The sequence below is a fragment of the Enoplosus armatus genome, chromosome 5 (assembly GCF_043641665.1).
Source record: "Enoplosus armatus isolate fEnoArm2 chromosome 5, fEnoArm2.hap1, whole genome shotgun sequence".
Classification (NCBI taxonomy): Eukaryota; Metazoa; Chordata; class Actinopteri; order Centrarchiformes; family Enoplosidae; genus Enoplosus; species Enoplosus armatus.
Window position 1 is genome coordinate 10,518,519 of NC_092184.1, and position 25,381 is coordinate 10,543,899.

The following is a 25,381-nucleotide window of genomic DNA, read 5'->3' on the forward strand; positions in this document are numbered from 1 at the left end:
TATAAATTACAGATTGGTATTCTCATTGACAATACTTTGCTCATTCTTTTCACAACACAAAACATGTCCATAACACATTATGCTCAATTAGATTTGAAAAGGCATGAAACTTGAGCAGGATTTATGAGCACACAAATGCTTGTTATGACTGGGAAAGCTCCATTATATCTGTCTTGTCGTGTAATTATACCAAAGTGCATGAAAAGACAAACAAATACGTACGCCTCGTGTCAGCCAAAGTCCATTGTTCAAAGTAAGTAAAACCAAGTGTAAGGAATATAGTGCTACATGTCTGGATGTGATACTTAAATTCCTCTTTGAAATAAAAGCATACAAACTTTAAGTTTGAGCCATTTTTCAGTAACATTTTTATAAATTAAAATCATACAAATTCATAATAAAATGTTGACAAAGCTTTTTTTTTACTAATGACTGACAAGACTAATTTATCTAATGTTTTAGTTGACTAAAAATAAGAAGTTCGGGTTGAAAAAATATGACTAAAACTTGACTTTTTTAAAATTTAAAAATCCATCCCATATGACGTGAATGTGCACTAACACGCTATATGAAGATGGTGAACATGGTCAACATTAAACCTGCTGAACATTGGCATTATTAGCATGCTGGTGTTAGCCTCACAGAGCTGCTAGCATGGCAGCAAATTCTGAGCCTTGTGGTCCGATATGCATTTGCATGATATAATTCTACATATCCTACATTAACACACACATACAGCTTCAACATGACATAACAATATTGTAAGTGTGACTATTTGCAATGCTTATTGACAGTGTAATTTCTTTCAGTTTGTTTTAAAACAAACACTTCAATCTTTTGGTTCAGCCAGTCACACATTTTAGTATTAACCACCATGTACATTGCTAAACCAATCACACCTAATATGCTTGGGACTACAATCCAATTACACCACTCAATACACTGTTAAGTGAACAATCCATAAGCCTTGTCGCCATAAAGCGTGAGACATACACAAAGGCGCACTCCTGAAAAGGAGGGAGATCCTCTCACTATTGACAGTATGTTCCTATTCCTTTTTCCTGGCTTCCAGGTCTGCTCAGATTCACACTCCTGTTGGTTGTGCGATCATAATCTGTAGTTCTTTCAAGCATTCACTCAGTATCTGTGGGATATAGTGTACTGTAATGCCCTGCAGGGAGCTACAGCAATCATTTCCATTACCCAGTGGGGAAGGCATCACTTGGTGATAGACGCTCAGGTGTGAGGCTTCAGCCACGCGAGCTATTGGTTAGATTTCCTAAACCTTATAAGACATTCAAAGTGCAGCACTAGGAGTAAACTAAACGCACTAACATCCACAGAATATACATGAGTATCTGTGCCAGCAGTGAATAAAAACAGTACTTTAAAATCACTTGGAAGGTGACTGACAGTCTATCCAGTGCACTCAACAAATCAAATCCCATGAAGGAGAGAGGTGTTCAGCAGCTGGCTTGGGATGACTGCATCGGATGTGTTTTCTATTTTTTTAAAGTAGTTCCTTTGCTTGTGCCGTGCACCGCACAGGAACGCCTCTGCCCGTCCACGTGCGTCCTCAGGGTGGCTCTCCTGTGTCCAGTCGAGTAGAAAACACAGAGTAGAGTGACACGTCAAATATGAACACCAGGCAGAAATTTAACTTTTGCTTTTTCAGTGTGTGTTTTCTGGCTGCTCTAATGAATGTTGCAAACATTAGCATGTCCGACTTACTAGCTTACTACCTACAGTAGTGACCACCCAGCGTTCCTTCCAAGGCAACTGGCATTTTAAACTACATTATTTTGGGGGGGTGGGGCTGCTAACATTAGCAGCTCTGTCCTGATCTTTTGGATTCGGGGATGTTTACACTCCAGCAACCGCAGCCAAACTGTTATTCAAGAGAGCATTACAACACATTGGTTAGTCCTCATCCTAAAGCCTTTTCTCTTGCAACGTTAAAAGTCAAACTGCTTGAAAGTACAAACATTAAAGCATAAATCAAAGCTCTGTCTTGCCAAACAGGGTTAGAATGAAATAACAGCCTTCACTCTTTACTACAATACAAGAGAAATACTTTTTCTTTATTTCAGGCATGCCAGCTGTCTATTGTTTGATAGCTCTCTAAACACTGCTGACACACTTGCAGCATAACAGAATAACGTGTGGCTCTTACGATGTGGCATTTACCTTCATTCTGGAGTTTGCTGAGGATTTCAGATCGGGGGGAGGGGGCATATTTCCATTTTCAAAGAGAGAAGTGTTTTCCTGAACATAGTAATCATCTTTTTGTCGTAATTGCTTATTCCTCTGTGAGCAGAGAATTGTATAATTTGGCCAAATTGTATTGTGTGTAAATTAGTACTCAGGGATGGTATATATACGGGATGGCTGTGTGTACGGTGCAGGAGAAAATGCTGTTTTGGCTGGCAGCTCTGCTGCTGGTCTGTATGTTGATGCACTATCAATGCTCACACATGGGCTGAACTAATCCTCGCCCGAGCCTCCTCACTCATCCTCCAGTATAGGCCAAGATGACAGGGCTAAAGGCTCTGTAGTGGTTCAGGGATCCTGCAGTCCCTGGAGAACCATTTGCTGACGGGCAGAGTTGCCGCTAAGTCAAAGGTTGAAGAGAGAGCTTCAGCTTATCTCTGGTAGGCATGTTGATTATTTATGCCCTGGATGCCATGATTTATCCTTGTCAAAAAGGCTCCTGAGTCATTCATCCACATTTAGTCCTCCAGTTCTGCAAAAGGCTAGCCAACAAGCAAGTCATACAGATAAGATAAGATAAGATAAGATAAACTTAACACAAACACACACTGTGTGGCATGCAACAGTGATGGGTGGAAACTGTTCAGTATCCCAGGAGGGAAACGCCTCCTCCAGCACAGTGTAAATAATCATATGCATACTGTGTTATATACAAAAACTCTCTGTGTTGTATGCACACAGATGTACAGTATATATCAGAATTCATGGCTACTTGGATTGTGTATGTGTAATTGAATTGGGCCATTTGGGAAGGTTTATTAAACATGGCCTAATTCCCATGATTTATATGATTGTCGGTGATGAATTAGATTTGCCCATGGCCACATTGTGTCTTTGCTTTCCAGTGGTTTAACTTCTCACCTCGCTGCAGTGATGTACAGGTGTACTCCAGGACCCGGTGACATCACTTTTGGGTGTGGTTACAGCTTCAACAGAGCACACGTCTGACCACACCCATCAGAGCTGAAACTTTCAACCAGAGAGGGCAGTAAAACACTGCTCTTCAGCCTGGTATTAAGTTATTCTTGAAATGAACAACAAACAGCACAACAGTTTAGCAGAACTGCACTTGAAAAAAAGTTCCTGCAAGTTGTAATTAATCTACTAATCTATCTTACTTTATTGAGGTTGTTAATACCAACCTTGGCAGCATAGGCTTTGAGTTTTGTCAGTTTCACCCGACTGTCTTACAGCCACTTTCTGCCTCAATGATTTTCACAAAATCATTTGCTGCACTCTGTTGTTTGCAGTGGTTTTATATCTGGGTACTTGAGAGTGAATATTGTCAACAAATGGAAAGTGCTCTAAATCCCTTTTCATCCCTGTTCTTGTATCAGAAGGTCATAAAAAAAACACTGCCTGGCCTCCTCGCTGAGACACTTGTGGGCTGTGACACCGCTCAAAGGAATGTCCATTTGGGTCTTTTCACCTGCTGTGATACTCAAAAGGCCATCCATCCCCACCTGGGGCATTCACGCTTTGCTTTCCACTCTGAATTTTTAGAGCTATCAACCAAAAGGCAAAAAGAAAGGGAAGAAAAATATAAATACAATTTGATTTGTCTGTCCTTGAGTTCTGTGATTACTGGCACGACCCTGCCTGTCATTCTTAAAAAGCAGATTTTCACTCTTAATTTCTTTTCCTGACCCACAGGATCATCACGAAAGCACAGCGCCACTCATTGGTGTCTGCAGAATATCGCACAAGAATCAGTTGACAGCTCCGATGAGGAGTTCTTTGATGCCAGAGGTTAGTATTACATTTCATTTCCCCATTTTATCCTGTCTGCACCTTGTAGTCTCCAACAGTAATAGCATCAGAAATGATCTGAACTTCTGTATGAGCATTTTAAACAGACCCTTTTCCATTAAGTGTGCATACTTGTGACTCTTATAGCGCTTTTCCACTACAGGAACTTGATGAAATTTAATATGTAGTCACTGTTATTGAGCGGCACTGCTCAGGATGTGTTACTAAATACAAGTTCCAAATACTTTTAGAGGTTGCCAGCAGTGCTTCAGATTGTGATTGGTCAAGCAGACCACAACAAACACAACAGTAATCACTATTTTACTACTGCACCTGTATTGACCAGGACAACGGACAGAAAAACAAAAAAAGAACCATGGAGAACAATTGTTGGACAAACCGACATGTCGAGGTCCTCTGTAGTATTTGGGGAGGCCAGAAAGAGGCTAGAAACAAAAACAATAAGATACGATTTCTCTGGCAGAAAAGCGGACACACAGCCAAACAGTGCAGGGAAAACAATTGAAAAATTTACCGAAACAAAAAAGATCACATAGTGTGCTGTGAACTGAAACACTTCTAGTGGGTTGATGCTCTTTGACTGACCAGCTTTTGTTGGTTCCAGGGGCACAGGATGCTCCTTTAGTAAATAAACGTATATCAGAATCAGAATCAGAATCAGAAATACTTTATTGATCCCTGGGGGGAAATTATATATCTATATATATACATATATCTATGTGTATAACAATATCTATAGTATATCTCACGTAAACTGTATCTATAACAATACCAACGCCACCGCATCGTTGTCTGTCCAGCAACTGCTTCCTTCACTCAAATGCCAAACAGCACAAAAATAATGACATAATTATCCCTACTTTTGTCTTTTTAATGGCATAATTCCAAAACATTGAGAGCTGCAACTAATAATTATTTACATTATTTATTATTTGGTCTCTAAAATGTCGGAAAACAGAGCAAAATGCCCTCTACAATTTCTTAAAGAATCTTATCTTGTTTTGCCTCGAGCAACACTTCAAAACCTAAGCATATTCAGTTCACTGTGATCTGAGACAAAATCTCCACAACTGGCTGGAACTGGGGAATATTTGGCATTTTAACTTGGGAAAAACGACTGAAACAATTATTTGATTATGAAAAGAGTTGCAGACTATTTTTCTGTCAGTTGACTCATTTATTAATCAACTGTTTCAGCTCTAGTAAAAGTAGAAGGACCTTGTACCAAAGCCTCATGAGGCTCTTAAAAGTTCAGGTTATGGGGTATTAAGTTCCTGCAGTGGGAAAGGGGTCTTAGTCTGGGGAAATGTAGGACAACTGATTGAATCACAAGAGGAATTTATGGTAATTACGCTGTGTTCTGGTTTGGGGTGGTATAAGTTAATGTGCAACTGTGATTGTTGTCACGACTGAATTGGGTGAAATGTAACTTCAGAAGAGAGTCTGATCGCAGAACAAAAATTGGGGAGAATAGATTCATCAGTCTTAATTGTTTTAAACTGATTTCGCTGTCCAATTTACTGCTAAAGATTCTTGTAAATGTATTCAAGATGTCAGACTGACGAGAAATAGACACTCTTGAGAACATTGTTTGACTACTAGCCTTTTCACAGTCCCAGAGGGAGTTCATCAGTGAATAAGTGGAATACTTATCCCACCAATTATCCACTCCAAGTGCTTATCCCCCAAGAGACTGATGGTAGAGATTCTAATCAATTATTATTATACCATGTTCTTATTTTACATTGAGTCAGTCAATAGCCAGGGGTGTGTTAAGAGTTTCTGGTGTCCAGCATTCCTTATATGATATAAAAACATGCTGTGAGGCATGAGGCTCAGTGGGTAACAGATTAAAGGTCGTCTTTCCACTTTTGTCTGTGGTACAAAGTCCCCTGTATGTGCATGGAAATGTGATTTAAAACATTTTTCATTCTCTTCTGTCATTCACTCTCACTTTTATTTATCTCGTTTTCCCGTCACTCTTCCTGCCTCAATCTTTCACTCCCTTCCCTCCCTTAATCTTGATTTCCCTTCACTCCCTTTCCCTTGCATATTCTGTTTGCCAAAAAAAGCCACGTTCACTGCATACACTCCTAGAAAGCATGAAATATTTATCCTTATCACAGCTGTCACGGAGCAGAGCGGTGCACTGCTTGAAATGTATTTTGCGAGGCCGATGTCAAGGCGCCTATCAACGTCAAGGAATCACCAGGGGATAAGATATCATGTGCATGTGTTGTATGTCAACAGATGTACCTCATCATCCACACGCTATCTGCAGCACGAAATTCCACACTTGGCTGTGAAATATCTTTGTTGCATGTCAAGGGACGGAGAAACAGAGATGTCCCTTATATCTTTTAATTAAATAGCATGGGGAGAGACTGCAAAGGAAAACAAAAGCAAAGAACTGATCAGATGTGTCTTGTGTGTGTGTGTGGCTTTATTTCATGTTATTCAGTTCAAAAATGAAAAGAATAGTTCCGACATTTTGGGAAATACTTCATTCACTTTCTTGAGTTAGTTGAGACAATTGATATCATATCATGTTTGTATGGTAAATTTGAAGCTACAGCAAGCAAACCGTTAGCTTAGCTTGGCATAAAGACTGGAGGCAGTCTCAAAACCACAAATTGTTTTTACACTTTTTGTATGACGTGTTACCAGAGGTGGATTTTGAACAGAGCCAGGCTAACTGTTTCCCCCTGTTTTCAGTCTTTATGCTAAGCTAAGCTAAAAGGCTGCTGGCTGTAGCTTCATATTTAATGGACAGCCATGAAAGTGGTATCAATCTTGGCAAGGAAGCAAATAAGCCAAAATGTCTATTCCTTTAAGGTAGGTGTGGAAAAAATTTGATTTACTATGTAATGGTGTGCATATATGATTGTACCAGCAAGTTTTATAATTATTTTAATAACCTTTCATCACAACTTTTTTTATTAGATGTCGCAACAAGATAAGAATAAACAAGATATAACGTGTTCACAAGCTTCAGAGGTTCTGGTAGGGGGATTTCTTTACCTTTGCACCTGTTTCCGGTCTCTATGCTAAACTAAACTAACTATAATCTAATATTTAGAACATGGTGCTGGGGTCTGGGGTTCTATGCGCTGTCTTCTGGGTGTGCATAAAATGGCCCCAAAACTTGCTATATGCGGTGACATGGGATGAGAGCCATGTAAAGTGCAGCATAAGGGTGACATGTTGTGATTGTCGAATAGACTAATCAATATGCCCAATAACAGACTTACCAAACAAATTTTCAATTGGGATTTTTCGAATAATTATTCCTGGGCAAGGGAGCTTGCAAAAATAATTAGCAACGCAGGTCTCCAATATATGTATAGAAATAATCTTGTAGGGTTAGTCAAATTAAAACTATCACTATTACTATTACTAACTAATACTATTTGACAACTATAAACAGAAATGGTCAGAAGAGGTTCTGTGTAAACCTAAATTGTGGCCCTACAGTCTGATTCAGTGTATTTACCATCCAGAGCGCTATGTCACCCTAAACTTCACTAGAGCACAGAGGTCTGTCTGCGCCCAGTTGAGATGCGGTATCTTGCCTCTGGCGGTGGAAACTGGATGCTTCTTCTCAATTCCAGAGGAGAACAGTAAGTGTCACCTGTGTGATCTGGGAGAGGTTGAAAATGAAATGCACTTTTTGTTTTATTGTCCATTATATCATAATTTCAGATACTGGCTTTTCCTTAAAATGTCTGCAGAATGTCCTGATTTGTTTTCTATGTCTGATGAGTGTAGACTTCAGTACCTGTTTACAGACAAAGTGTTTCACCTAGCTCAGTTTGTGTTAATGCTCACCAACAGCGTAGGAGGGCGCTTTATGTCTGATAGGACAAAGGCACAGTCGGTGCCTCAGATGTGCCTAAGTTATCTTTTATAGATGTAATGTCAAAGGAGCAGGATTATGTCCAAATTGGTCTGACATTGTTTGACATGTATGGAGGTGTATTATATATGTCCTTTTGCTCTCATTATGTTAATGCTCTTTTTGTTATTGTTTGTAGTGTCTTAGATTACTTACTTACTTCCAATCTCCTGGCTGTAGCTTCATATTAAACTTCATACATAAACCTTCATTACGCCCATGAGCAGATCTTGTTTTTGAGGGGGGTTATATAATTTTCTCATAAGCAACACGACTGCCATTGCGACCTTCGGGACATACAGTATAAAAGGTTTGGGAACAAAGCCCCCAATTAAATGAATGAACTAATCAAATGTGTATTGCACTTGTTTTGGTTTGCTGCAGCCACAACAATCAGTGTGATATTATTGTATTTCAGTTACGGATTGGAATTGAGTTTCGAGTTGAATCAGTAATTTCAAAAAGTTTCCACATCCATCTGCCACAAGGTACAAATGATGCCGCCCTTGTACACAGCAGGGGATCCAAAAGCTTGTGGTGAAGGTACCACTCAGTTCATTTCAGGCTGTTTTTTTCCCCCATCTCTAATTGGCTTATTATTTGCTGGCTTGCTCTACGGAGACCAAACATATCACATCTCATTTTGCCATCTCTCATTGATGCACAATATTGGAAGGCAGGCCAGTGTTTTTTGAGGTCTTATGTTGTGAAAAAACCTTACATTCTCCTTTCAAGTTGCATGAAAGCATGGCTGTTCCTATCAACAAAGAAGCATCATTATAGAAGGAGCAACACTGAAAGACGAATTACAACAAAGCTGGTTTAATTTTGTAAAAAAAAAACAAGAAAAGAGAGGAGGTGTTTGAAGCGTGTTTTCTGCTTGCGGTTGCTATGTGACTTTATTGTCTGAGGTCAGGGGGAAAGTGGAGCTCAGTCCTGCAGAAAAGGCAACAGAGCAAGTTATTCCCAACATAAACATATGCTCAGTATGAAGGATGCCGCCCTTAAAAGGGAAACCAGAACAAGGTCATGAAAGGGTTGTTGAAATTATGGCCCACTACAGTCGCTTGCAAGACTCTCAATCTTAGCTGCATAGAACTGGCCTGGTAGTTTTTTATTTCTACCAGGCACACTAGATATATGTTTTCTTCAACCAAACGTAAATTCAGCTTTTTATAGAAAAGCAGAGAGAGAAAGTGAAAGGATTAGATTAAATAGTGATTGAGGGGGTGTTTGTCATATTATAGGCCTGCCACTCAGACCATCACAATAAGCTTGGGGGAGTTTTATTTATGTGGTTATGATGAATGTCTTCATCCACACTGTGTAACCCAGCGGACCCAGAAAAATCATGAAAATCTATGAATGCTGTCAGCAATATGCTCAGTTTTCTGCAAAAAAGATTAGCCCCGACTGCTACTGTTACTGTTTGTGTGTTTTATAATGTTTTTTTAACCATTTTTCTTGCTCATGCACTGTCTCTGTATAGATATAGATTTTGTAAATGTAATATCTTGTCAGGAGCCTTTTGAAAACGAGATGGTGCATCTCAATTGGCGGTATATTCTGATGTTCTTTAAGCCACTTTTTAGAGGCATTTCAATGCCAGTGGCAGTGCACAGTGTAGTGTGGCTGATCAAAGGCTACTCTGTTGAGGAACAAAGCTTTGTGTTGTTCCTCTGTAATCCCGCCGATTGGATTTGAAATGAAACCATGACCATAAGTTTTAAGTAAGAGAGGACTTTTATCCTTGAGGGTAGGGTGTTCACAATCATATTGAGTCAACAATATATGACATGTAGTCCTTTTTTATACATCGTCCCCCCAATTATAGGAGAACGCAGCAGGACAATGATCCTAAACATTAAGCCAAAGCAACCAAGAAGTTATTTTATCACCACAGAAATGTTATTTCCTGACTGGCCAAGTCTGTCTCCTGACTTCAAACCAACTGATGGTGTGTTTCACTTCTGAAAGCAAAAAGGCCCTAAAACAAGCAGGAAGTGAAAATGGGTGTTGTACAGGTCAGGCAGAGCCTCATTAGGAAAGATGCCAATGTCTGCTGATGTCTGTGGGTCAGGGACTTCAGGCCTTTTAGACTTTAGTCATTGATTGTAAAGGATTTGCAACTAGATATCAAACACCATGACTTTATTTAAGAATATGTTCATTTGTTCAACTGCTTTGATCGCCTAAAGTGGATTAAGATGAGATCATTTGGAATGTTTCTATACTTGTGCTGATACCTGAGTTTAGGGACTGAGATCTTGAATGTTAAATGTTGTCTAAACACAAGCAACCGTACAAGAACTTGCAAAATGCAAAAATGCAGTTTCACATTGGAAGTATTATTTTAAATAAGAAATAAATAAATGAAGGTAAAGGCCTTATCCGAATCGATGGTCTAAGGATAGAGGATGTTGTATGCTATACTGATTGTAAAACTCTTGATTTTGAGTTGCACAAATAAAATTCACTTGAGTCGTAAAGAAAAGAACGTAAAGACGAATAACAATCTGAGCAAGCATAAGATGCCATCTTTTGGGACTCAACAGTTTTCCATTCTTGCGAAGAACACACAGTATATTTATCGACAACTTCTAAAACAGGGAAGCAGATATGAAATCGGCTGACATCCGTGTGTGTCGTTTCTTGTGAGAACTGAGACCGAGGTTCAGTTTCTGTCAGTTGATGTTGATGTGTGTCAGCCAGTGTTTGTGTGACATGGTGTGGAGGCAACACAGCTGTTGGCTGGATGGTTTGATGCTGTCACCTCAGTTGATCAACTCCTGACATCCGCACAGCTGCCCCTAGCACAGCCCCCCCCCCCCCCCCCCCCCACATGTGCGCACACACACACACACTCACGACCAGCCCTCTTGAGGTGTCCTGCAGTGATGATGAAAACACAAGTGTATCACAGACTGCTGTCAGAGCAGAGAGTCTCAGGCCGACATGCAGACACGCAGAAAGATCAAAGTGAAGATATTGAGTGGCTTCATGACCCGTCCACCCCCAGAGTCACCTCCACTGTTGAGTATAAAAACGTTCACTTTCCTCCGGTGGCAGGTAAAGCTCCAGTTTATCTACAATCCACACACAGAAGCTCTCAAATGTGATTGTTCAAATGAAACAAAGGAGATCAGAAGACATTTGAAGCTCACATCAAAAGAAGAAGAGCAAAATTCAAAGCACTCTTCTGAGGAAAAGGTTAATATTTCTATTCTAGTCCTTCATAATGCACTTTTCTACAACTGAATTGTTTGAAGATTTGTGCTCAGTGAAGAAGCCACATGCAGAAACACGATTTCTTTTTAACCAGTTACTGTGAAGAGCGCCATGCATTTATTTTGTTTGATGTTTCTATTCCACAAAAAGACCTTTTACTGAATAATTTGTGCACGCTTTAATATTGCAAGCTCTTCTCAGTATTTTGCTCACATTTCATGACTTTGCTTAGCCAATGGCACCATCTCATCTTCATCAGTTTGCTGAAAAAGCTCAGTGGGATTGAAGATTTTAAATATTTGTTTAACGAGATGAAACACTTCATCCAGAAAAATCTGGCTTCGTTTTGGGTTGACAGTCAGTTTTGTTATGTATGAAGACAATATTTGGATTTCTGTCGTCTTGGCTGTTTCTATTTGTAAATTGAATAAAGAAAAGCTTCATAAAATGGCATTTCTTGATAATTTAATCCTGATAATAGAATAAAGTCGGGTGCTAAAATCGGTGTGTCAAATTAAACTCTCGGAAAAAAGATATTTCTTGTGTTTCGAAAGTACAGAATGTTCTCATAAACTTACATCTTTATGTGTGTAAGGGATCAGTTAAGTGTTTCAGCTCTTTCATGGCTGTTCCTGCCACCGGTTAGCAGCCGCAGCAGGGGGCTATTTATGCAGGATTGCTTTCACTTCCTCCTCTTACTCCGTCTAAAGAATCAGATCACTCGACCTCCGTTTACCTCTCACACATGCAACACTGCACGAGTTTGTGCACAAGGGTGAAAAGTCTCATTTTTTATCAGGACTCAATGTGCCTTCAGGCTGCTCAAGCGAATGCCAACTCTGTTGTCACAATGTTTATTGATGTGAGCTGTCGACAAATTTACTGTGTGTTAATCCAGATTTGTTATTTGATTATATGAATTTGAATAATGAGGGGAATTGACAAATTGAGCCTGAAAGGAAATTCATGGTGTTGGCTGCTCCCACAGTTTAATGCCATAATAAATTGCCACTGGAGGTAAACCATGTTTGTATGCAAGTAGGTCAATCTATTTATTATAAGGCTGCTAGCTTGTTATGTTGCTGTGTTCCACTCTGCACTGTTTGTGGATGGAAACTGGGGTGTCTGCATTTTGCCAGATGGAAAACAAAGTCTCTTCTGCACAAATTGTCCAATATTTGCAAATCTGCAATGATATTTAATGACAAACGTCTTTAGTAAAGGTTAATAGGCTAACCATAAAACCCACCTTAAAGGAACAATTTGACATTGCTACTTTCTACTCTTGAATGGGAGCACCAGTACTGTATAATTTACTGTATAATTTCCCCCCGGTGATCAAAAAAGTATTTCTGATTCAAATTCTGATTCTGATTTTGGGTTAACTCACTGTTGAATATGAAGCTACAGCCAGCCACCAGTTAGCTTAGATTAGCTTAGCATAAAGACTGGAAACAGGAAGTCTGACTCTGTCAAAAGGTAAAAAAAATCCATCTTCACAGATTAAACAAACATGTTAATTCTTGAGCTTTGGAGGTGCTGGCAGGCGGATTTTGTTACCTCTGGGCAGAGCCAGGCTAGCTGTTTCCCCTTCTTTTCCAGTCTTTATGCTAAGCTAAGCTAACCATCTCCTGGCTCAAGCTTCACATCGATGAAACAGACATGATAGTGGTATCGATGTTCTCAACTAATTCTTGGCAAGATAAGCATATTTCCCAAAATCAGAAAGGTCCAAAGGGCAGGATGATTATTGCATCATTATTTTACTTACTCATCCACTTCCATTTTATTGTCCTTTTTTGTTAATTTTCAGTGTGAACAGCATCTTGTACATGTGGCTGATTACAGCATTTTATCTCTCCAACACAAAAGAAACAAAGTCACAGGGGATGTGGAAGCAGCAGATAAGAGTTTATAGTCAAGGTTCCTTCAGAGCCTTACCTCCCACGCATCCTCATGTGCCTGCGAACACGAATGAACTTACTTTGTCATCGCTCTTTAGCTCTAAAACTATAGCTGGTCCTCGCAAAGATAGAAGTACAAGAGCACACAGACACATTTACACACATCTCATTCCACTGACTTTGTTTGTCTGAGCTGTTGGTGAAAGAATGACAGCATCTGTAAAGTAAACCACTCCATCCCCTCGCCTGCCTTCACTCACCGTAATCTCACATCTATGTACGTGTCTGAGGAAGAGTAAATGAAAGATGAATTCTATCTTCTGATATTTTTTGTTGTATTTCTCATCGTCGGCCAGTGTATTTACTCAACCCTCCTGTATCTTCACTTCTTTCTGGAGAGAGGATATGTTTTAATGCTTGTTTATTGTACATTTTTAACAAGTTATCTCAAAAAGTTAGGAGCGATGTGAATTTAATGTTGTGGAGCAATAGACCTCTGACCCAAGAACAGTTGATTACATTTTGGCGGCGATCCAGATGTTCGATTTCTCAGACAAGTGTTGTTTTTTAACCGGCAAGAATTACGCTGCTTTCACATGGTGGTAAAGATCAAAATCCAGGTTCCTCAAAGGCTAAACAGGAATCCATTTATTTAACATTTTAGTGGGAAACCAAACCAGGAAGATGAGTGATTAAGCTATTTAGGAATTTTTGTGATTGGATAGTACAGAAAAAGACCTCTTTCTACCACTAAACATCTGCTGCAGTGGATTTGAAGCGTGCACCACCACAAACCCAGACATGTTTCATTCCAAACCGGTCCCTGCAGGTGGTGACTCCACTGATTACTTGTTTCTCTCTGGTTGAAGGTGTGTTGATCAGTGAAATTAGCTGCTGCAGTGTTTGATTTTAATTAAACCATTGCTGCACAACACCTGTTTCATGTAATCTGCTGCACATAATTGTATTGAAGCTGACACACAAACACAGAATATACAGTAAGCTTATATGTCGGAACATAAAAGAAGAGATGGAACTTTATTGATCCTCCTAGGGGTAATAAGTAAATACAGATGGGAATGTAGGATAAAAACAAGGGAGTAACAAGTATAAAAAGCACTATAAATGTTTTATTAACGATACAAAGCAAAGAGCAAACATATGTGAAATTATATAGGCTATAAAGTGCTGTGGCTTGCAGACGTACATAAAAAAGAATTAAATACTCTTCTGTGACCCATCTGAAACAGTGAGTTACAGAATAATGTTCAGATAAATGTGTTGTCAATTGTCCCAAAGCTCTAGGATAGAGATACAATGTCGAGGAAAATGACAAATGTGTGCAAAAGTATGTGTAGAGAGGACAAGTTCAGTAGACCTATCAAACACAAACAAGATATATCAGGGTCAGGGGAAAAAAACTAAAAGAAAACAGCAACACAAAAAAACACATGAAAGTAAATGTGATTTTCAATTTAAACATGATATGTGAACTACTGTACAAATAAATATTATGTTTTAGTGTTTATACCGTATACAAGTAGTGCATTGAGCTAGAGGCTAATGTTAGCATGGCAACACACTCACAATGGCAATGCCGACATGGTGATGTTAATCAGGTACATTTTTACACACTTCTCATTTCTAATTCCATGCCACTTTTCTAATCTTGAATGGGAGCACCTGTAACTTGTCTTATGTCCCCCCGGGGATCAATAAAGTATTTCTGATTCTGATTCTGTGGTGGACAGACCAACCAACATCCTTAGAGCCATTCTGCTAACATGTCTAAATATACATGTAGAAGTACACTCACCGTGTCCTGAGATAACTTCTGTTATAATTTGGCGCTATATAAATAAAATTGAATGAATGAAATGGATGTAGGCCTACATGTGTGCATTTTTGTCATATCGCATGTAAGCCTTAAGAATTAGTATGTTTAAGAATTTAATCATGACTGTACGCCTTTGATACATTATTTTTCTCACTTTTATATATCCGATTACAGATGTATTGTCTGCTTGTGAGCTATCCTCGTGTTGTTTCAATGCCATCCATCTTCTGTAGCCTACTTACCTGACAGACTCCTCCTGTTTATGCCATTTTACAGGATAATCCCCGAAGCAATCTCATTTTCAAAGTGCGTCATCGGAAGTTGAAAAGGCCTAAAATAAAGCCAGAAGTAGCATTTTGGTAATTCCACTGCTGCAACTAATGCACGATGATGAGATCAAGAAACGGAGAATTGCTGGAGGTCAACCGAGGCCGTTTCCTCATCGTTTAACAATCACGGCATCTATTTCTCCCCCTTCCACTTACAGTACTCACTGTGAGCTGACAGGTTGAAGGATGTTTCTAAATCTCTTTTCTTTCCCTCTGGGCTGTTTGCTGCAGGCAAATCTCACACTTCTATTTCTCTCTTCGCCTGTCGTTCAAATCGGATTTTGCTGTTCTCTCGTATATTCCAAAAGCAGGAGATGTGGTAGCTTCAATCGGCTGGCTTTATTCTCTTGATTATTTGTATATTTGATTTGTTTGTGCCGTGCCTGATTTCTGTGGATTGTAGGTAGTTTTTTATTCATCTCAAACACATTTTGTTTCTCAGAGGAGCTTCTGTTTTGGCTTCGAGCGTCTCAGCTCCTCCTGCAGGAGATGATTCAGTAACCTGCGTTTTCAGAGCTTGGTGTAAATCCTGCTTTGCATTCCCCTCCTGTCCAAACACAGGCTTTCTTACATCCTGCAACGCTTTGTTCAGATCCAATATGCATCTCTCTGTGAGTCTCTTTCTCTTTCTCGCTCTGTCTGTGTATGTTTGAATCTGCAAGTGTGTGTCATGTCCCTGCATCATTACATTCAGCTCAGTATTGTCTGGCCGGGGGGGGGGGGACCAAAAGGAGGAGGGAGGGGGGGACCAAAAGGAGGAGGGAGTCAGACCAGATAGCGAAAGACAAACTGTGACCAGTAGAGCGGCCGCTGTGTGATCCAAATGGACAGGCCGTGTAGACCCACGTCAGAGCCTTTCAGAGCTGCCAGGCAGGAATGTGTTAGAGAGAGGAGAGAAGTCTGTCAGGTTAGTGGGTTTTCTTCTTGCATGACTCATCCTGTCTCAGACTGTCTTGGATTACAGTCTGTGGCGAGTAGACAACCGTTTTGGTCATGCTGAACCACACAGCCCACCTGGCTTGTCTTTTTGGTTGGCCCCAGATGTTCTGCACTACAACAGAGCTTGTCATTTACCATGACAATGCGGTGGTTCCATGTTCTAAAGGGCCTGCATGCCAACGCAGATGGAACTGCCTACTTATTACGTCTTGGGTTTTTATTTTTGTAGCTTTTCGTGAGCACTGTACTCCCCAAAGTAATTGCTTAGATCTTTGAATGTTGCACACAGGTTGGAAACGAGCCAGTCTAGCCAGATTATCTACCACTTTATTTGCAGATAAAAGTGAGAGTGAGTATACCCAAAATGTCTGTTATTACACAGTAAAACTATAAATTGTATGCCAAGTACAGTGGGTCAAATGTGAACGAGGAAGTAGGGCTGTAAACTGTGGTGGACGGTTTGGGCAATGATTTTATCGTTCACCTTCGCTTTCTCTTCCAAATACGTTTACAACTGTTTGACTGTTCATGTTCGTTGCCCTGAAGAACCTATTTGTTAGCGATGTTCAGAGATATCAGCAGTCATAAAACTGATGGCCAGAGCGTCGAAAATAAAACTGATGTAATAAACTGTAGTTTTCCTTTTTATCCTGTTATCCTGTGGAGTGTTTGACCACTAGCGGGACCACAGAGCAATGTTTTGATGAGCAAGTCTTTGCTTTGTTTGTATCTCATGCTCTACTATCACATGTACGAGGACACACATTCTCACACGATTCCACTGATCCACAATTGATGGTGGTAAAGTGCCAATAAATGTATCTATGTGCCCACCAAAGGGCAGGGAAGAAGAAGATTGTCAGCTGATGTAAACATGGACATAAACACTGCAGGTTTCATTATATTACACCCTGTGTTGTTGCAAGAAACAGTGAATGTAAACACAGCAGTGTTTGTTTACATGGAAACTCCACAGGGTTTCTTTAAATGGAGTGGCACCACATGAAGCAGCACGTATGACATTGAATCTTTATCAGCTAATAATCAAACAGCAGCCTGAAGCTGTAATAATGCTTTTTGTGGAGGAATTTTACCAGTAGAAACGGATAAATATCTGGTAGTTAAGCTGAATAAACTTTTTACACCACTGTCTTTAGGGTGTATTTAATCTGTGTAAACATCATTCAGGCCAAATTTAAATTTTTATCTCTGGGCAGCTTGCAAGTGTTGGCAAAGGCAGCACAATAGCTATTCCATTTGTGTTCAGCCACGTGAACGATGTGTTTATCAGACTCTGATGTTTGCCATGTTGTTTCCCGTCACGTTGTTTTGTTTACTTTTGCACATTAAAATGTATATCCAGGTTCGCACAAGCAGCATGTAGCGTTTGGTAAGACAGATTTAATGGAGTGGAAACCACGGCCAACTGGTGCAAATCAGAGCTGTTTTGCCACAAAACTAACATGAGAGTGAGGGAGACGTCAAACACCTGCGTCGGTCAACTGTAATGTTTGACTTTGATCAGTTCGAGCTTCAACAACAATGAGTTGCCGTATTAATGATATGCAGAGAGAGGAATGGGATTTCATCTTTGCGTCACTGTCTTACTTTTTGTGTATGTGTGTACTTGTGTGTGTGTCCCAGCAGATGTTATGGAGGGGAAGAGCGCCATACTTCTGGGCATGAGTCAGTGGAACTCAAATGATCTGGTGGAGCAGATTGAAACTCTGGGACAAATGGAGGACCAGTCTCATGGTACAATGCACACACACACACACACACACACAGACACACACACACACACACACACACACACATATACATACACACACACAAATGTATAAATACACTCTCGAGTCTTTTTCTGAATGATGTTAATGATGGCTTCACTGTAGATGGACTGTAGCATCTATTTAAAGCCACATTAAGTCATTTTTGACCACTAGGGGTCAGAAAGAGTCAAAAAAATAGACACAGTATAGCAGTATTTCTCACAAAGTAAACTGTGAAATTAGCATAATGCTTCAATTTGTCTTACCTCATAGGGACATCGTCATGTATTTGATTGTCTAACACAGTGTTGTTTTACAGCTTTGAGCTAGGACCCACGGTACACAGGACATAGTGTTATTGTCTGTGTAGATATCCAGCAGAAACAGAGCAACATGGGCCTCCCATTGGAGTTGTGTTCCTGGCCACCTGACATAATGTTTGTGTCTAATATTCAATAGCATTTTAGGTATGGCCCACCAACTGCGGGGAAAAATATCTAGGTCTTTGGCTGCAAGCTGCTTTTTGCCATTTAATGCTATACACGTTGCGTGTCTGAGCTTGTTTGCTAGAAATAGCATATTGTTTTATGGGTTGTGGGTGTTCCCCAGGTAGGGGCTAATCTGCTTGGGGTTGATTATAGCTGTGACACCCACACATTTAGTGTATTGGCCGAAAAACCAAAACAATCAGCTAAAAGCTTCAGCTGGTGAGGTGGTGTTTTCTTTTAGGCATTCCAGCGCTGTGACTAACCTTTTCACACTATACTCATTTGACACCATGTTAATATCAAAAGTGTCACTTACTACAGGTGTAAGGCTTCCACATCCAGTAGTGGAAAAAGGATTTCCCTTGTAGTTCAGCGCATAACCCAAAATGAAAAAGGTTGCATGCTCCTTGCTTGCAAATGGTGAACATTCTGTTAGATGAGCATGAATAAATGGAAGCACATAATGAGCAGAAGATAAACATAAGGGTGGCTGAGATCTAACATGCAGATATGTGACGCGTTTAAAGCTCCTTCTCGGTGATGCCCGAGGAAGAGCACTGAGCTCGAAACATGTGCATATGTCTGTCTGTATTTGTCCTCTTTCTGCGTATTCTGTGTATTTATGCGCATCTAAAGCGTCACTTAGAATAAAATTCATTCTTTGCAAGCAAAGAGGTTCCAATCTTTTTCATTTCTATTTAAGGCTACCATCAAATCTCAAACAAAACCTGACTCAGCTTCCTTTTGCTCTTTCTTCTTCGTCCAATCTATTTCTCAAATGGAAATATGGCACCAAATAAGTAAATATGGGGACATTTTCTTCTAGTGCTCAATGACCAGAATTTCCCTTGATTTTTTAGAGATTTCTCCTCTTTCCTTCTTTTCTGTTTGGTTTTATGTCTACCCCTCCTCAATGCTCTCCCTTCAAGGCCCTGAGGACTAACATGGCAACTGCTGTTCTTTATTTTTGCCTCAGCCCCAGATTGAAAGACTTTTCTTGATCCTTCCTTAGAGAATAATCTTCTCTCAAAATTCAGTAAATCAAAGAACGTCTACATCTGTTTCTTTTGTGTGTTGTATGTAGAATCCTTCGAAGCAGTAAAAACAACTGCTGTGCCTGAAGATCTGTAGAAATATTCCTGAAACAAACAGTATTGGCAGGAGAAATATCATATTTCCGCAGGTTTTCATATTAGTCCTCTGCACAGACTTTAAATGAAGCTAATGAATTCTTCCTGTGAGAAAGTTATTAAATTAGATTTATTTATTTAAGGCTCTGGTGTGATTATCCAGCCACAGTGACTGAATAACATGTCACCCTGAGATTTAACAGTATTACACAGTATTTTTCAGACACAATAAGGAAAGTTCTGTTTGTGCCTTCAAAGATCATAAATCAGTGCTGGGATTCATGCAGATCAGTGGTTTTTAATAGAATAGTCGAACTCCCACAGCAGGGGGTTTCATGTAAGAGAAAATTAAATCACAGTTGTCAGGAGTAAATTGCCATCAATGTTTTAAAACACCTTTGTCACTCTCCATTATGGTTTTAAAGCTATATGTGAGGGTTAACTGTTACCTATCAACACACATACATGTCATATCAGGTTTTTTCTTTTTTTTCTCTTATGTTTTTTGCTTCATCGGATAAAATCCTGCTTTCCTATTACACAAATCAACAGGGGATAAAAACAGTGTGGCTTTTAATTGGACGGCAGCAAAGAAACAAACAGTCAGTTTAACTGTATAGTACAAAATCAATGATAATAAGATGGTTTCAACATCAACTGTGCTTTGCAGCTCCTCTGTCAGTCCTGTGCTGATAGCATGGCTCTTGTTTTTAGTTTTGTTTACTGATAAATGGGCCGGCTCTCGTCGGAAAAGGTCATCTCTGAGGTTTGACAAACTGGAGTGGACGCTTTTAATCACTGCGGTTCCGTGGGAGTGTAGTCTGGTCCTGCGGAGATGAAAGAACACGCTCCTGCGGGGGATGCTGTAAGTCATGTGGTGGTAACTGAAAAAGTGGGTACACTGTGAATATTTTACACACCCCATCAACAGACCACTCACTAAACCAGTAATGACCTGTGAAGTGCTCCACGGCAGCAGCAGTACAAGTCAGGGTTATTGTAGTGCTCCAGAGTAATATTGACACCACCAGTACCTGTCAAAATAAAGGAAATATCAGTTTATCATGAACAAAATGCAAAGAGACACTTAGACAAAGGATAGGTTGGTGTTTTTTCAAGTCTATCATATAGCAAAAAAAAAATTCTATATTTTTCTTGTTGTCAGCAAATCCAAAAATCAACAGTGAATGAGTTCAACATATCAAGTGGCTATCTACGATGTTCCTACTGTAATATAATCAAGGCTGCGTCTCATACAAACCTATTATCCAGTAAGCTCTTAGCCTCACCTGGGCTGTCTAAGTGAATGGTAATTGCATTCTCACTCTCTACCTCTCGCTGTCTCTCATCCTGAAGTTGCAACAAGTTGAAGTTGCCTAGAATAGAAACACTCACCAACATGGTGCTGCATACAAATGTGCATATGCCTGCTGAGGTTCTGCCTTGTTTGTTTGTTTACATCCTACACTCGTGGGGGCACAGGAATATTAAAGACATAAATTTAGCTGAGAGAAACTGGGCGTAGCAACAAAAAAAGATCTCAAAGCAACGCCAACAATAGCTGCTGCAACAGCGGTGGATGAAGTCATATGGGAGTCCAGAAAGTGATGCATGATATCCTTTAATAATAAGCTTGTTGAACATTAACAGAATCATATGATGTTTTAAACCCATTGTCTCAACAAGTTTGACCAGCAAATAGCATGATTTTAGTTCATCACAGATATATCAGTGTCTCAGTATCGGTGAATATGCTGTATTGCAGTACAGAAATGTAAAATATGTTTTTTTTATTTATTATTTTTTGGTGCATTCCATGCCTTTATTAGGTAGTAATAGTGAAAAGGAGCATTGGGGTTCATGTTTGGTGCCCTAAGTCATGGGGTGCCGCATGCCACAGGTATGTTAGAGGGTCATTGTTACGTAGTTTGTCCACAGGAGAACACTGAAGTTTGTTTTCTAACTTCAAAATGTCCCGCTCAGTGCGCACAATATGTTGTCACAATCTTTTAAACCTGCATTAATGGAATTTTAGGCCACTTCGGGGCAGCACAGCAATCTGAAAACACATTCATCATTCATGCATAATCACATTAATTATTATTAAGTTGATATAGAGAACTTATTAGCAGACAGTTGCCTATTTACACATCCTGTAAATATTCGATCTAGCTGTTTTCGGAACCGCTTATTACATACTACCGATGTATGCAGTATGTACCACATGCATTCAGCGGGTTTATAGAGCTTTTTTTGCTGAAAACAGCTACCTGCTGATGAATGCGGTTAGAGTGAACCAAAACAGTAAAGACCCCAGTACAGACCCCTTTCACACATTTCAAATAGTTATATGAGCCATTGTTAATAGAAAAATACTGATGATAGACGCTTTAAACTCTCAAGTATGTCTGTATTGACCTTTTTAAAAATCCAGTATCATTTGGGCATTAGTACACACTGTGGAGCCTCTTGCCTCTATTATGTCCCTACAAATGTGTCTGAATTGTCTGTTCAGTTTCTGTTGCAGGTATACTGTGATGTTTAATTGTCATCTCTGAAAACTGTTGAATGAGTCACTAATAACCACGGCCGCTACAGCTTCCCATTTGCTTAATAACCTCATTGCTTAAGATTTATTGTCCATGGTTTGTAATTAAAGGTAAGAAGAAGATCGGATCAGATTGTGGCGTTGCGCAGCTACCTGCTACCTGCAACTAAAACCTCACAGGTACAGCTGGACTACTCTCAGTCAGAGCCTGTGTAGCAGTTGAGCGGTGGCATCCACTACCCTCTGATGCCATATATCTCTCTCATATATTTGTCCGTTCCTCAAACGCGTCTCTGGGTTTATAACCTCTCTCCCTTTGCTCTCGATTATTCCTTCATTCCCTCTTTTGTTCTCCTCAGCCTCTCTAACCATCCATTTCGCCCTCGCCTCTCAGCTCCTTCACTCCATTCCCATCACAGCACCTCATCATGTTCTTATATTTCTCTATCTTCCTACATTCATTACTCCTCAAGCCATGGCCGACTGTAAACACTTTCCCTCCCAATAGAGGTAACAGTGATGGAAACCTCTGTGACAGGGAGGAATGCCTGGAGCACAACTGCCCCTTATTCTCCACTGTACTCTTCTTCATCATCTCTGTTCAGTGACGTCCTGTGATCTAACATCAGCCTCTGCTCCAATGTCTTCCAGGCTCTCCATCTGTTCACTATGCAAACACTCTTATCTGTATATTCATGTTGTGCTCTTTTCACCGCCATCTTTTTTTCCCCACTTCATTCACTGATCGATGCTGTATAATTTAAATTAGCTGCGTTACATAACTAAGGACACAAAAGGACTTGGCTGCTTCTTTGGTGTGTGCTGCCAAGCTGGGATAACATTAGCTGAAATGGCTACGTCAGTGGAAGCAGACAGTTTGGAGGAGATGACTAAGTGATAAACCCTGCCAAACAACCCAACACAGACCATGTTTTCTTCCCCGGAAACATAATATATGGTGAGAATATAATTCCACACAAAGTGACCCGGAGAGGAATATATTATATTGAATGGGAGAATGATTTTCCATTTTCTATGGAGCACCACAGCTCTCTCTTCTGCATGCACCCTGTGGCTCTATTCAGAAATGCATGCAGACAGAGAGTGACAGGCAACATAAATTTAAGGTCTGAGACTCATCTGTATTCTGCCCACCGCCTCCCCCTGGTCAAGTCATTTTTAATGCACTGCTTGCTAGGGCACGATCGCCGTCTCACTTAAATTCCCATTAAATTAATGTTGTTGTTGCTTTTTTGCTTTTGGTCTTTCTCTTGAAAACAAAACTGCTTAGAGAGGCTTTAAAAGCTGCAAAGACAAAAGCAATTTCTCCTCAGAATTATGGCAAACAGGAAAGAGGGAGAGGTGAGATAATGATAACAAGTGACTGACCTCATCTTTTATTTTTACAGCCCCTTGGCTGTAATTGTGCCTTTGTTGTTGGAGGCTCTTTCTCCTGTCTGTGTTTAATTTGTACTACTGTGTCTATTTGTATCTGTGTGCCTATACCGTGCATCTGTAGGTGTGTGTTTACACGTGTGTGCATATGTGCCCGTTAGTCTGACAGGATATGAAGTAAGAAATGCTGTGTGATAGCACATTGAGAGCACATAATCACACCCAAACAACACTGTCGCTGCCTGGAGCTCCCGAGGGGTGGGGGAAGAGGGAGAACGACTGTATGAAATGAAAGGGAACAAACCAGCGCAGTACGCCACGCCTCTCAGCTCCACATAGATTTCTCCTGCTGATGCTTAACACTTTCCTTGACCCTTTAATGAAATGTTGATCGAGCCATGTTGTTGCTTTTTATGTGCTGCAGAAACGTCATGCAGCTGCCGTGGTGACACAGTCAGTGTGGCACGCAGGTAGAGAGGAGTCAATACCACTTAAACCCTTCCACTTATTACATTTAATAATCACTTAGTATTTTGTTATGTGCTGCATATAGTTCGCAATTCCACAACTTCTACTTGTCCACTCTATTGAATATCTGCCCTTCCTGCCCTTCCAGTTTCTCCCCCTTTTTTCCACATTAAAGGATTTCCTCATACAAATCAAGGGTCTAAGGATATAGTGGGTTATGTGTTTTTACAAATTATGAAACTCTGAAACAAATGTGTGACCTTGGGCTATATAAATAAAATTGACTTGGCTTGACTACCAAAATAAGCGTATTTCCCAAAATGTCATTCTTCAAACAGTCATGTTTCCCTCTTTGCACAACGTGTTGTTTTTCCCCTTCCTTGCTACCACCTTTATTAATTATTTACATGACATTTCAGGTTACATTTGTCAATAGTTTGTATTGAACTGTTTAACTTTTTGTTTGATCAAGTGTTTTTGGCCAGAATCAGACAGATGGCGATGGTGAATATCAGTGCGTCTCTAGTTACAGATACTGAGCGAGTCTCTGCTACCTCACTTCCGCCTGCTGTATGTGTGTGTGTGTGTGGGAGTGTTTGTTGCAGTACAGCAGCCGCAGCATATAGACAGGGAGCAGCTGGGTTTGTTAGGGACAGACTGTGTGTGCGCGCGTTTGTCAGAATATATATGTCTTTGAGTTTATGTGCTGCATCGCTTATGGTGTGTGTGTGTGAGTGGGGGGGTCAGGAGGTTTGTCTGGTGGCGTCTCCTGGGGTCTTTTCGCAGTAGGGCAATGGGACAGACCCTGATGCCGACAGCAGTGAACAGATGGCTGAGCGTGTTAGCATGCCTGTACTGTGCCAGGGGTCAGAGTTGGCTGTTTAACCAGTCAGGACGCAGCATTCCTCCAAACGAGCACCCTAACCTGTTGCTACCTAACAGCACACACTCGAATCACAACAAAGTGGTACATGACTTCTTCACCTGTCTACACAATTCCCAGAGCAGCTTGTAGTACCTGTAATACACAAACATGTATTCACTACACCACAATATTTTTATCATAAAAACCGTCATTATATTCCCATAGTTCCCATAGGTTGAAGATGCTTGTAATCCATGTAATCACAACATCCTTGGTTTTAGTAGGATTGCGGACCTTTGTCAAATACAGTAAAGGCAATTATTCCACAAAAATATCTCCTGTCTAGAAAAAATTAAAATTCCTTCCATGGAGACCATGTCATTCTAGTGGTTACTGTACATGGCTGATAAGGATGTGCAGATACAGAAATGTTGTTGGGCAATTATCAAATGAATCACAAACAAATGTAAAAACCTATTGCAGAAATTCAGCGTGTACCAGATCTCTAGACGTTATTCTTTCATGAGGTAGTTTTTTTGGAG

General features: G+C 40.2%; 1 protein-coding gene across 1 annotated transcript in view; it reads left to right on the forward strand.

Annotated features, from left to right (window-relative positions):
• The window catches only part of pitpnm3 (PITPNM family member 3), a 78,917-nt gene that overhangs the window by 11,649 nt on the left and 41,887 nt on the right, over positions 1-25,381 (forward strand). Inside the window, exons 2-3 of the mRNA XM_070905989.1 lie at positions 3,925-4,020; positions 17,821-17,928. Coding sequence (XP_070762090.1) covers positions 3,925-4,020; positions 17,821-17,928 — 204 coding nt within the window. The remainder of the gene's footprint in view (positions 1-3,924; positions 4,021-17,820; positions 17,929-25,381) is intronic.